This window comes from Pseudorca crassidens, chromosome 1 (assembly GCF_039906515.1).
Source record: "Pseudorca crassidens isolate mPseCra1 chromosome 1, mPseCra1.hap1, whole genome shotgun sequence".
Taxonomy (NCBI): domain Eukaryota; kingdom Metazoa; phylum Chordata; class Mammalia; order Artiodactyla; family Delphinidae; genus Pseudorca; species Pseudorca crassidens.
The window spans coordinates 92,950,987-92,964,488 of record NC_090296.1 but is presented as its reverse complement, the minus strand read 5'-3'; the positions used below and the strand labels follow the sequence as shown (position 1 = coordinate 92,964,488).

The 13,502-nt window shown below is 36.4% G+C and overlaps 1 protein-coding gene across 6 annotated transcripts in view; it reads right to left on the bottom strand.

Moving 5' to 3' along the window:
• Positions 1-13,502, bottom strand: part of DTWD1 (DTW domain containing 1) — a 51,965-nt gene that overhangs the window by 23,055 nt on the left and 15,408 nt on the right. For 3 of the 6 annotated variants that reach the window (XM_067746570.1, XM_067746579.1, XM_067746563.1), the window contains one exon: positions 9,749-10,056. In XM_067746570.1, the coding sequence (XP_067602671.1) occupies positions 9,809-10,056 (248 nt within the window). In that variant the 3' untranslated portion in view covers positions 9,749-9,808. Of the gene's footprint in view, positions 1-7,398; positions 10,057-13,502 lie in introns of those variants that run through there. The other 3 variants (XR_010945547.1, XM_067746586.1, XM_067746555.1) reach the window with 3 other exon arrangements.

Below are 13,502 nucleotides of genomic sequence, written 5' to 3'. Positions count from 1 at the left end.
TGATCTCACTGTGCTATGTGGCTGCTTCCCACTAGCTATCTATTTTACCTTTGGTAGTATATATAAGTCCATTCCACTCTCTCACTTTGTCTCAGCTTATGCTTCCCCCTCCCCATATCCTCAAGTCCATTCTCTACTTCTGTGACTTTATTCCTGTTCTGCCCCTAGGTTCTTCAAAACCTTTATCTTTCTCTTTTTTTAGATTCCATACATATGTGCTAGCATACGGTATTTATTTTTCTCTTTCTGACTTACTTCACTCTGTATGACAGTCTCTAGGTCCATCCACCTCATTACAAATAACTCAATTTCGTTTCTTTTTACGGCTGAGTAATATTCCATTGTATATATGCGCCACCTCTTCTTTATCCATTCATCTGTCAATGGACACTTAGGTTGCTTCCATGTCCTGGCTATTGTAAATAGAGCTGCAATGAACAACATAGTACATGACTTTTTTGAATTATGCTTTTCTCAGGGTATATGCCTTGTAGTGGGATTGCTGGGTCATATGGTAGTTCTATTTTTAGTTTTTTAAGGAACCTTCGTACAGTTCTCCATAGTGGCTGGGTAAGTTTACATTCCCACCAATAGTGCAAGAGGGTTCCCTTATCTCCACACTCTCTCCAGCATTTCTTCTTTGTAGATTTTTTGATGATGGCCATTCTGACTGGTGTGAGGTGACACCTCATTGTAGTTTTGATTTGCATTACTCTAATGATTAGTGATGTTGAGCATCCTTTCATGTGTTTGTTGATAATCTGTATACCTTCTCTACAGAAATGTCTACTTAGGTCTTCTGCCCATTTTTGGATTGGGTTATTTGTTTTTTGATATTGAGGTGCATGAGCTGCTTGTAAATTTTGGAGATTAATCCTTTGTCAGTTGCTTTATCTGCAAATATTTTCTCCCATTCTGAGGGCTGTCTTTTCATCTTGTTTATGGTTTCCTTTGCTGTGCAAAAGTTTTAAGTTTCATTCGGTCCCATTTGTTTACTTTTTTTGTTTATTTCCAATTCTCTAGGAGGTGGGTCAAAAAGGATCTTCCTGTGATTTATGTCATAGAGTGTTCTGCCTATGTTTTCCTCTAAGAGTTTTATAGTGTCTGGCCTTATATTTAAGTTTTTAATCTATTTTGAGGTTATTTTTCTCTACAGTGTTAGGGAGTGTTCCAATTTCATTCTTTTATATGTGGCTGTCCAGTTTTCCCAGCATCACTTACTGAAGAGGCTATCTTTTGTCCATTGTATATTCTTGCCCCCTTTATCAAAGATAAGGTGACCATATGTGCATGGGTTTATCTCTGGGCTTTCTATCCTGCTACATTGATCTATATTTCTGCTTTTGTGCCAGTACCATACTTGTCTTGATAACTGTAGCTTTCTAGTATAGTCTGAAGTCAGGGAGCCTGATTCCTCCAGCTCTGTTTTTCTTTCTCAAGATTGCTTTGGCTATTCGGGGTTTTTTATGTTTCCATAGAAATTGTGAAATTTTTCATTCTAGTTCTGTGGAAAATGCCATTGGTAGTTTGATAGGGATTGCATTGAATCTGTAGATTGCTTTGGGTAGTATACTCATTTTCACAATGTTGATTCTTCCAATCCAAGAACATGGTATACCTCTCCATCTGTTTGTATCACCTTTAATTTCTTTCATCAGTGTCTTATAGTTTTTTGCATACAGGTATTTTGTCTTCTTAGGTGGGTTTATTCCTAGGTATTTTATTGTTTTTGTTGTAACAGTAAATGGGAGTGTTTCCTTAATTTCTCTTTCAGATTTTTCATCATTAGTGTATAGGAATGCAAGAGATTTCTGTGCATTAATTTTGTAACTTGCTACTTTATCAAATTCATCGATTAGCTCTAGTAGCTTTCTGGTAGCATCTTTAGGATTCTCTATGTATAGTATCATGTCAACTGCAAACAGTGACAGCTTAACTTTTTTTCCAATTTGGATTCCTTTTATTTCATTTTCTTCTCTGATTGCTGTGGCTAAAACTTCCAAAACTATGTTGAATAATAGTGGTGAGAGTGGACAACTTTGTCTTGCTCCTGATCTTAGAGGAAATGGTTTCGTTTTCTCACCATTGAGAACGATGTTGGTGCGGGTTTGTCATATGTGGCCTTTATTATGTTGAGGAAAGTTCCCTCTATGCCTATTTTCTGCAGGGTTTTTATCATAAATGGGTGTTGAAGTTTGTCAAAAGCTTCTTCTGCATCTATTGAGATGATATGGTTTTCTCCTTCAGTTTGTTAATATGGTCTATCACATTGATTGATTTTCGTATATTAAAGAATCCTTGCATTCCTGGGATAAACCCCACTTGATCATGGTGTATAACTCTTTTAATGTGCTTTTGGATTCTGTTTGCTGGTATTTTGTTGAGGATTTTTGGATCTATGTTCATCAGTGATATTGGCCTGTAGTTTTCTTTTTTGGTGACATCTTTCTCTGGTTTTGGTATCAGAGTGATGGTGGCCTTGCAGAATGAGTTTGGGAGTGTTCCTGCCTCTGCTATATCTTGGAATAGTTTGAGAAGGATAGGTGTTAGCTCTTCTCTAAATGTTTGATAGAATTCACTTGTGAAGCCATCTGGTCCTGGGTTTTTGTTTGTTGGAAGATTTTTAATCACAGTCTCATTTTCAGTGCTTGTGATTGGTCTGTTTATATTTTCTATTTCTTCCTGGTTCAGTCTCAGAAGGTTGTGCTTTTGTAAGAATTTGTCCATTTCTTCCAGGTGGTCCATTTTATTGGCATAGAGTTGCTTGTAGTAATCTCTCATGATCCTTTGTATTTCTGCAGTGTCAGTAGTTACTTCTCCTTGTTCATTTCTAATTCTATTGATTTGAGTCTTCTCCATTTTTTTCTTGATGAGTCTGGCTAATGGTTTATCAATTTTTTTAATCTTCTCAAACAACTAGCTTTTAGTTTTATTTATCTTGCTATCATTTCCTTCATTTTTTTCATTTATTTCTGATGTGATCTTTATCATTTCTTTCCTTCTGCTAACTTTAGGGTTTTCTCTAATTGCTTTAGGTGTAAGATTAGGTTGTTTATTTGAGGTGTTTCTTGTTTCTTGAGGTAGGATTGTATTGATATAAACTTCCCTTTTAGAACTGCTTTTGCTGCATCGCATAGGTTTTGGGTCATCATGTTTTCATGGTCATTTGTTTGTAGGTATTTTTTGATTTCCTCTTTGATTTCTTCAGTGATCTCTTGGTTATGATGCACTGTATTGTTTGGCCTCCATGTGTTGTATTTTTTATAGATTTTTTTCCTGTTATTCATATCTAGTATCATAGCCTTGTGGTCAGAAAAGATACTTGATACAATTTCAATTTTTAAAAATTTACTAAGGCTTGATTTGTGACCCAAGGTATGATCTATCCTGGAGAATGTTCCATGAGCACTTGTGAAGAAAGTCTATTCTGTTGTGTTTTTTTTTTATTCTGTTGTTTTTGAATGGAATGGAATGTCCTATAAATATCAATTAAGTCCATCTTGTTCAATGTGTCATTTAAAGCTTGTGTTGCCGCTCCAGAGCCCGCTTTAAAAATGCCCTCCCACACTCTTCTGGCTTGCAGAGTTTCTGCTCAAAGATCAGCTGTTAACCTTATGGGGATTCCCTTGTATGTTATTTGTTGCTTTTCCCTTGCTGCTTTTAATATTTTTTCTTTGTATTTAATTTTTGATAGTTTGATTAATATGTGACTTGGCGTGTTTCTCCTTGGATTTATCCTGTATGGGACTCTCTGTGCTTCCTGGAGTTGATTGACTATTTCCTTTCCCATATTAGGGAAGTTTTCAACTATAATCTCTTCAAATATTTTCCCAGTCCCTTTCTTTTTGTTTTCTTCGTCTGCGACCCCTATAATTCAAATGTTGGTGCATTTAATGTTGTCCCAGAGGTCTCTAAGACTGTCCTCAATTCTTTAATTTTTTTTAATTTATTCTGCTCTGCAGTAGTTATTTCCACTATTTTATCTTCCAGGTCACTTATCTGTTCTTCTGCCTCCGTTATTCTGCTACTGATTCCTTCTAGAGAATTTTTAATTTCATTATTGTGTTGTTCATCATTGTTTGTTTGCTCTTTAGTTCTAGGTCCTTGTTAAACGTTTCTTGTACTTTCTCCATTGTATTTCCAAGATTTTGGATCATCTTTACTATCATTTTTCTGAAATCTTTTTCAGGCAGACTGCCTATTTCCTCTTCATTTGTTTGGTCTGGTGGGTTTTTACTTTGCTCCTTCATCTGCTGTGTGTTTGTCTTCTCATTTTGCTTAACTTACTGAGTTTGGGGTCTCCCTTTCGCAGGCTGCAGGTTCATAGTTCCCGTTGTTTTTGGTGTCTGCCCCTAGTGGCTAAGGTTGGTTCAGTGTGTTTTGTAGGCTTCCTGGTGGAGGGGACTAGTGCCTGTGTTCTGGTGGATGAAGCTGGATCTTGTCTTTCTGGTGGGCAGGACTGGTCCAGTGGTGTTTTTTGGGGTGTCTGTGGGCTTATTATGATTTTAGGCAGCCTGTCTGCTAATGGGTGGGGTTGTGTTCCTGTCTTGCTAGTTGTTTGGCATAGGGTGTCCAGCACTGTGGCTTGCTGGTCGTTGAGTGGAGTTGGGTCTTAGTGTTGAGATGGAGATCTCAGGGAGAGCTTTCGCCATTTGGTATTACGTGGAGCCAGGAGGTCCTTGGTGGACCAATGTCCTGAACTCGGCTCTCCCACTTCAGAGGCACAGGCCTGACACCTGGTTGGAGCACCAAGACCCTTTTGGGAAGTCTGAGGTCTTCTGCCAGCATTCAGTAGGTGTTCTGTAGCAGTTGTTCCACATGTAGAGGTATTTCTGATGTATTTGTGGGGAGGAAGGTGATCTCCATCTCTTACTCCTCTGCCATCTTGAAGGTCTCCCCAGGATCTCTTTTTTGTCTAGTGCTTGTTCTTTTTCATACTATACCATTCTTGTTTTGTGAATACAATATAGTTTCTTTTTTTTTGAAGATATTTAGTTCTTTTTTTCCCTTTCATTCTCTGCTTGTCTGTTTCCTTTGGATTTCCCCCACCTCTTTCTAATTTGGAGTCTTTCACCAAGTGTTATTGATGGGTGGTGGTCTTCATTGCAGGCTCATTGAGTGTTTAGCCAAACTTTTCACTAGGGTCTTTTTTTTTTTTTCCTATACAACCTTTTATTCAGGTGACCAAGTAGTTAATCACAGTCATAAATAATGTACAAATTAAAAATTTCTCTTACTCATGAACTTTATGGGTGAGTAAACTTTTTCTCCTTTGGGGGCTGTTGTTTTCTCTGCCTGGACTCAAGAAGTTTACAACCCTTAACAGCCTGTGGTGTGCATTTAAATGTTTGCAGCTTCAGTGTGCTGTTTCTATCACCCTAAAGAAAACACACACAGTTCTTTCCACTGAGGAGGTGGTAAGGGGCCACATTTTTTGTGACCCAGAGCCCTGACTTTTGAACCTGATGCTGAAGATCCCGTGTTGTGTCTGCAGTGCTGATGACTCAGGGAACATTTCAGTGAAGCATTGTTCCTGGTTTATTTTACTGTTTTGTTTCTCTCTGTGGAGCTGGTTTCTATCATCCAGGTTACTGGACACAGAGGGTTGTGGCTGGGTGGCTGAGACTGGTTAAGGGGCCCCCACACTAGGGTCTTTTAATTGTCAGTATTTGGAGGCAAAAGTGTGGTAAAATTATCATCTGCAGTAACATGGAAGACAGAAATGTACCTAATACCCTCATGGCATTGGTGAGAGTTTGAGGCAGAATTTTGAAAGAATAAGCTGGCTGCTATTCACTGCAATTTATAAGGTACTCTAAGACAAGCTCAAAAATAAGGAAGTGGTAATGTAAGTATTATTGAGAGGGAATATAGAGCCTAGATTGGAAAATGAAATTGTTTTTCACCAAATCAAATGTTTGATCATTAAATATAACCTTAGGACAAAGAACAAATCCAGGGTATTGCCATTATGATGGCCTCAAGTAAAAGACCAAGCAAGGTCTAACTATACACTTATTTTGTACAACCGCTGAAAGAATTAAAGAGATGCCTTTCAGCTAAATCAAAGGGCTACTAGAAAGATTAAGGAAATTAGAAAAGCGGTATGTTCAATACATATACATTTCTACAAACTAAGCCACGAGTACTTTGAACATCTCGGGCCGAATTAGTTAGTGAATGTTTCTCTAATTCTCTTCTGCTGGTCTTCCAGACCTTTATTTCCCCAGCAACTCCCATATTTGGGTGAACCCCAATTCCTTTATTAAAGCTCTTCATTCATGTAATACTTTAATGAATCTGCTTTCCTCACCAAATACAGACTAAACCACCTGGCTTCTCTAGAAAAGAGAGGCTCAGGCAAAAATTAAATCTATTACTTTATTAGAAGGGGCAATCTAGGCTGGTGAGAGTAAGGGAGTAAGGCTAGCAGAGATTGGGAGCAAATGCAAATTGATAAATTACTGTATAGCATTTGGCTTCTGTTTCATGAAAAGCCATGAAGAGACACTGCTGATAATTTGGCAAGTACAATTGTTTAGCTACATGGTACCTCTCTGGGCAGGAGGGTGAAAAACTATGCCTCAGAATGGTCCATGAGAAGGGAGAGGAATTTGTCCAATGGCTTCTTCTAGTCCATTGATCCAAGTTTTCCAGACAGTTAACTTCACTGCTCTTCCAGATTGCATCATCTAGCCCTTTTGACAATCACTGGGGAAACCCTGTGGCATGATGCTTCCTTGAGTCCAGAAGCGTTGGGATGGGCCAGAGATTCTGAGCACGTGGCTAGTTGACCTCAGGCAAAGAATCACTCCAGCCTGCTAGTAGTGTGTCACTATGTAGGGTGGTAGCTATGGCAAAGTGGCTGGTGGCCTAGGAAACAGTGGGGCCAAGAATGTGAGAAGGCACTTGAGGAAGGTGTGTCTGATACTATATCCAAAGATGAGACATATATGGGCACAATAATGCTGTATAATAATAGCTATAAGGCTTCAGAAGCATAACAATGGACTTCCCTTGCTCACAAATCTGGAATCAGATAGGTGTCAGTTAGGTGGTTCTGCTGATCTTGGCTGAGATGGTTCACATACATGGGGCTTGACTGGCTATCAGCCAATCGAAGACAGGATTCAGCTAGGGTGACCAGGGTAACCTGGCTCTGCTTCATGCATGTCTCACCCTCAAGGAGGCTAACCCAGCCATGTATGTGTTTATGGTGACAGCAGTAGCACAAGAGTAAGTAGCAATACACCAGATGTTTGGAAATACATATGGCCCAGAAAGTACTTGAGAATGTACTTCAAAGGAGCATGAAAAAAAGAATACAGGGAGGAGTAAAAAACTACTGTCATTTTTACAGTCTTTCATACCAAAGAAAAACAAGACAAGTACAGACAATTCATTGTTCAAACAGGTATTATTATTACTTGGGGGGAAAAAACTTAAGATTTTTCTGGGCTTAGTTATAAATTAGGCTCTTATGGAGTATATGGGTTATCTTTCTTAAGACAGCTGTAAGATAGGGGCAAATGAGTTCTTTTTCCCCCCCTCTCCCTTTTAACAATTATATTTTGTTGGTTTGGAGAGCCAGTTAAATGGCAATAGATTTTGGCTCAGGAAAGTTCAAATTTAGCCCAGAGGAATCCAACTTTGGCCCTGCTTAAATCAATTCAGGCCTTCTTCTGTTCCCAAGGTCAAGTTCTAAACATGAAGAAATCCATTTTAATTCCATTCTTGAAAAATAACTGCTAGCCAGTTATTGCCTATTAACTAATAGGCAAGTCAGCTAGTTTATCTGGCTAAGAGTATGGGACTAATAATATTCAAACCTTATATAATCCATATTCCTTTTAATGAAAAGCATAATATAATGGTGACCTCACTGAACCAAATCAGAAGTCCTAGATTCTAGATAAGGTTCTACCACTAATTAGTTGTGTGACCTTATAGGCAAGTTACTTAATCTCTTTAGGCCTCAACTGCCGCATATATATTAATCAGGGACTGCTCTAAAGTACAATGTTTCAAATGTTCTATTTCCACAGTATATTAGCAGGTATTACTTATTCAAATAAGTTTAAGAAATACTAACTTAAATAAAGTTCAAAATGTTTATTTCAGGACTTTTCAGCACTTTCATCTTGTGCCTTTTGAATCTCTAACAGGGGAATATAAGGTGCGGCAAACAAATTTTACCAATTACTCATTTATTCATAAAAACACGTGTCCCACTGAGTATACTTTGGGAAATGTACTGTTATTTCTAGCACCCACATGGGTGAAATTTAACAGTCAGTGTCCCAGAAAGAGGGCAACTTCAAATGGGGACATTTGAGAAAAATATAATAAAATTACTATTTACAAAGGTATAGGCAGGGTTTAGGAAAACCAGCAAGGTATAATGACCTACTCTGGGGCTATTAATACCCTGGACTCATCACGATATAAGTGAAAAGGGGTAAACGGAGGGAGCATGGGCCTGAAGTTAACTGGAATAACTGCTGGGAAAGGGATGCCTGAAAGGATGACCTTCAGTAGAAGGACACACCCAACCCATGGTGACCTGCCAGGAAAGGAGCAAGGGAAATAAATAATTTCATTTTCCTTTCAACCTTCAATCTCCTGCAGTGCTTCCATTTGCTGATCCCAAGCAAAAGCCAGTGGTCAAGGGGACCTACCTCACAGAGCAGAGAGCAGAATGGGAAAGAGTGGAGGGTGGATCCAGAGGGCAAACAGAAGCTATTCAGCACAGTAGGGTTCCATTCACAAGCAGCTAGATTAGATGATTAAATGATGTCCTCAGGACTCAGTCTTTTTATCTCTCCACTCTGCTTTCTTTTGCTGGCTTCATTCTAAGGCAAGTTCTTGCCACCTGCAGCAGAGATGTCACCAGTAGCTCTAGGATTATATACATCATGCTTATTTCACAATTTCATAAAATAATAAAAAGAGTAAACACATTTATAGCACTTAGTATATGCCAGCTGCTGTTGAAAGCCCCTTAGATACATTAATTCAGTTAAACCTCACCATAATCCTAAAATAGCTACTGTATTACCATCTCTTCAGAAATGAAGAAACTGACAAATGATTGGTAGGTGAAAAAAGAAAGCTGAGACTTAGATTTAGATAGTCTAGCTCTAGAGTCTGTGCTTTTAACCACTGCTTTTTGAAAAATAAACCCTATCTCCTAGAGCAACCATATCACTTATCAAGAAGGATGTTGGGACATGTGCTCATCCCTGGATCAATCACTAGGCACTTTGCTTGCTAAACCGGGTCATACGTCCATCCCTATGATAGGACATGATTGCTAGCAATTTCTCCCTAAAAAAGATGCCAGGCAGATGAAAAAAGCAACAAATGTCCACCACAGACAGGGTGGACTTAAGAAGAAATAGCCCTATGGGACTGGAGCTACAATTCTAGTTCTGCCCATGTTTATCATTAACCTTAAACAAATTACCTGAGGAGACTCTGTGAGTATAGGTGGAAAGATATGAAGATCTCTAAACAAATATCTAATTATATCTAATTACATATATATATAAATACAACACATTATTATATTAAAATATGGTAATAAAATTGAGATATGCCAAGTTGAATTTTTCAGCCAACACTATCTCTGAAAACTCCCTTAGAAATAACTTCATTTTAAAAAATATGAAGTAAAATAAATAAAACCTTATTTTTTCAAGTGGTCTTACAGACATTATACAGAAATATTTCCTAGGAATAAACAAAGCACAGTTATAATTTTATTGATTTTAGCAAAATAAAATTACATTAAATGACTTCCTAAAAACTAATGGGTAAGTTTCCTTGTTTCCTTGTCTCCAGGGCATTTGGCATTCTTTACCAACTGGTGCATAAAAGAGTAGAAAAATAAAAGATTATCATATTGTCCTTTGTATTTCTCTTTTAAAATATCAGTATGATAATCTACCAGAAAGTAGTAAATGGCTTCAATTGTGGAAAGGAAGGTATCTGGCTTTCCTTTTTGATGGCGCCAAAAGCAAGTTTTTCTTGTTTTCAACTCAACTTGTAGCAACCCTGCCAAAAACAAATAAGAGAAGTATAAATATTTCCTGTTAACCACAGGGTGTGGTACAATAATAATTTCCCTTAATTACTTTAAGGATTTTCTTTAAATTCCTTCAATCCCAATTCCAAATAGGATATTTTCTCAAATGTATTAAGGTATATACGGAAGCAATATAAAACACAGGATGAAATCTTATCCATGACAGTTATGTATAAGTCTTGGACCTGTACCAAATTGGTTAAAAGTAGTTAACATTTAAGATGTTCATCTCTTTCTGTCTTCTACTTGCCAGTGTCTTTTTTGACTTTAATCTGTGACAGGACTAAATTCATCAATTTTCAGAAGAGTTTCATTTCCTTGATAAACTGACATTTAAAATATTGTTCTGAAATTCACTGAGACCAGGTAGGCAGGTTAGTGGTCCTTAATACTGTTAAAACTACTTCTGGATTATCACTTTTTGGCTATTATGTTCATGAACAGAGTACCTAGAGCTGTTTCATTAGCTGTCACATCTGTGTTTCAGAGACTCAATAACGCAGTCAGCTAATGCCTTGCTCCTGTATATTTAAAAAGGAAATGACTCATGAAATCATACAATAGTACTCTCATCTCTTACAACTCAGATGTCAACATACAAACCCAGAATGCTTTTAGTACCTTAGACCAATACTCACTCACATTATATTTAGTTTGCAAATACTTTCTAAAAATCGTATTTTATTTTAAAGTGAGAAATAAAAGTGAAGAAGGTAATATCAAAATTGGCCCACTGACCCAGATTAGGAACCTCTGAGTCATCAATGATTTCCTACTATCACGCCTCAATTTAACTTAACAGCTACCTAAGAAATGTGGCAGAGAATGACAAGAAATAAATAATATAAAAACATATCAAGATATTAAGAGATATGAAGGATCAAATATATATCTAATAGGAGTTCTGTGGGAGACAGCAAAGAGAATGGATGAGAGATAGCATTTAAAGAGATAATGCCTATGGCTGTTTCAGAAACTATTTTAAAAAATGCTAAGTCACAGATACATGACATAATGTATCTCAAGGAGGATAAATACAAAGAAATCAGTGCAGAGATCCTCCTTATAGTAGTGTAACTGCAAAAGAGCAAGACTAAAGAGAATATTTTTAAAGTAGCCATTGAGAACAGATAGATCATATACAAAAGAAAGGTAATCAAAATGACAGGAGACTTTTTATTAGGAACAATAAAATATTGAAGACTCTGGAATAAAATCTTCAAAGTGCCAGGAGGAAATAACTGGCAACCTAAAATTACCTACCCAGCAGAACTATATATCAAGAACAAGAGTGAAAAATATTAATAGACAAACAAAAATATGCCAATAAACATATGCCAACTGGAGATCCAATGGAATGAATTTCTAGATGTATTTCAGAAAAAACAGTCTAAGTTATAAGAATGGTGAGCAAAGAAAATGGTAAACATCTACGCAAATCCAAAGAAATGATGCCAGTATTAAAGAAAAACAATAATAATATCTAATTTGTGGCCTGAAAATAAAAGACAGAACAAAAAATAATGAAGAAAATAACAATAACTAGGAGGGGATGAATCAAGCTTAAGTGTATTAAGGCCTTACAGTGTTCAAAAGGAGAGGTAAAAATATTGTTTGACTTTGAATTTTTTTAAGTTACATGTGCATAGTACAATTCCCTAAAAGAACCAAAATAGGAACATTAAAAAATGGAATATGAAAAATAAAAAGAAAAGCCAGGAAAAGAAAAAAGTAGTAAAGAGCAAGATAAATAAAAATAAAATTAAGATGATAGAAATAGGTCCAAATAAATCAATACTCACAGCAAATACAAACTGATTAAACCTGCCATTTAAAAGACAATGATCATCAGACTGAAATACAACAGGGATGACCTCCACAAGCCTTCCATTCAATACTGCACTGGAGGTCTTAGTTAACACAGCAATACAAAAATAATAAATTAATTAGATGCACAAGAACTGAAAAGGAAGAAACACCTCTGACATACACAGAAAATATTTTTTTACATCTATGAACAAATTATTAGAAATATCTTGGGGTAGAGAGGATTTTTAAAAGACACAAAAGTGGTAAACATGAAAGATGGATAAATTCTACACTAAGAATTTCAGTTCCCCAAAAGATAAAGAAATTTAAAAGAGGAGCCACAAACTGCAAGAAGATATTTCAAACATTATTATCTATATTCTAGAATATATAAAGAATTTATACAAATAAATAAGAAAAACGAAACACTAGAAAGATGGACATAGATAGTTCATAGAACAGGACATGTGTATGGCCAAATAAGCAAACAAAATGATGCTCGGTCCAATTAGTAATTAGAGAAAGGCACATTATCAATACAATGAGATACCACTTTATACCCACTCTATTGGCAAAAATCAAACATTTGGCAAGACAATGGTAGGAGGGATTATGATCGATGGGAACTCTTACACATTAATTATGGGAGTATAAATTTGTATACCCACACTTTGGAAAACAGGTGGCATTATCTCGGAAAACTGAACATTCTTATATGTAACAACAGAGCTATTCCGCTTCTAGGTTCGTTTCCTAGAGGAAGCTTGCACATGTGCAAGAATGTTCATAGTAGCACTGTGTGTAACAGCAAAAACTAGAAATAATTCAATTGTGTCACCAACAGGAGACAGAGTAAACTGTAGTATGTTCACACAATCAGATATTACACAGCAGTGAAAATGAATAAACTCTAGCTACAAATTTAGAAACAAAATGGTAAGTTTACAATGTGAGTCCTGAAAACCACATACAGGTGAAAAAAAGCAAAATTAAATAATAATTTAATCTAAAAAGAGCAAATCTTTTTTAATTGAAGTATGCCGTATGATATCATATGTTACAAATTTCTAATACTGTGATTCATAATTTTTAAAGGTTATACTCCATTTATAGTTATTATAAAATATTGGCTATATTTCCTGTGTTTTACAATATATCCTTGTAGCTTATTTTATACTTAATAGTTTGTATCTCTTACTCCCCTACCCCTCTATTGCCCCTCCCCCCTTCCCTCTCCCCACTGGTAACCATCGGTTTGTTCTGTGAGTCTGCTTCTCTTTTGTTATATTCACTAGTTTGTTGTATTTTTTAGATTCCGCATATAAGTGATATCATATATGTCTTTCCCTGTCTGCCTTATTTCCCTTAGCATAATGCCCTCCAAGTCCATCCATGTCGCTGCAAATAGCAAAATTTCATTCTTTTTTATGGCTGAGTAGTATTCTATTCTGTGTGTATGTTTGTATGTGTTTATGTGTATATATATACATACATATATATGTATGTATATACATACATATATATATATACACATATATACATACATACATACATGCCACATATTCTTTATCCATTCATCTGTTGATGGACACTTGGGTTGCTTCCA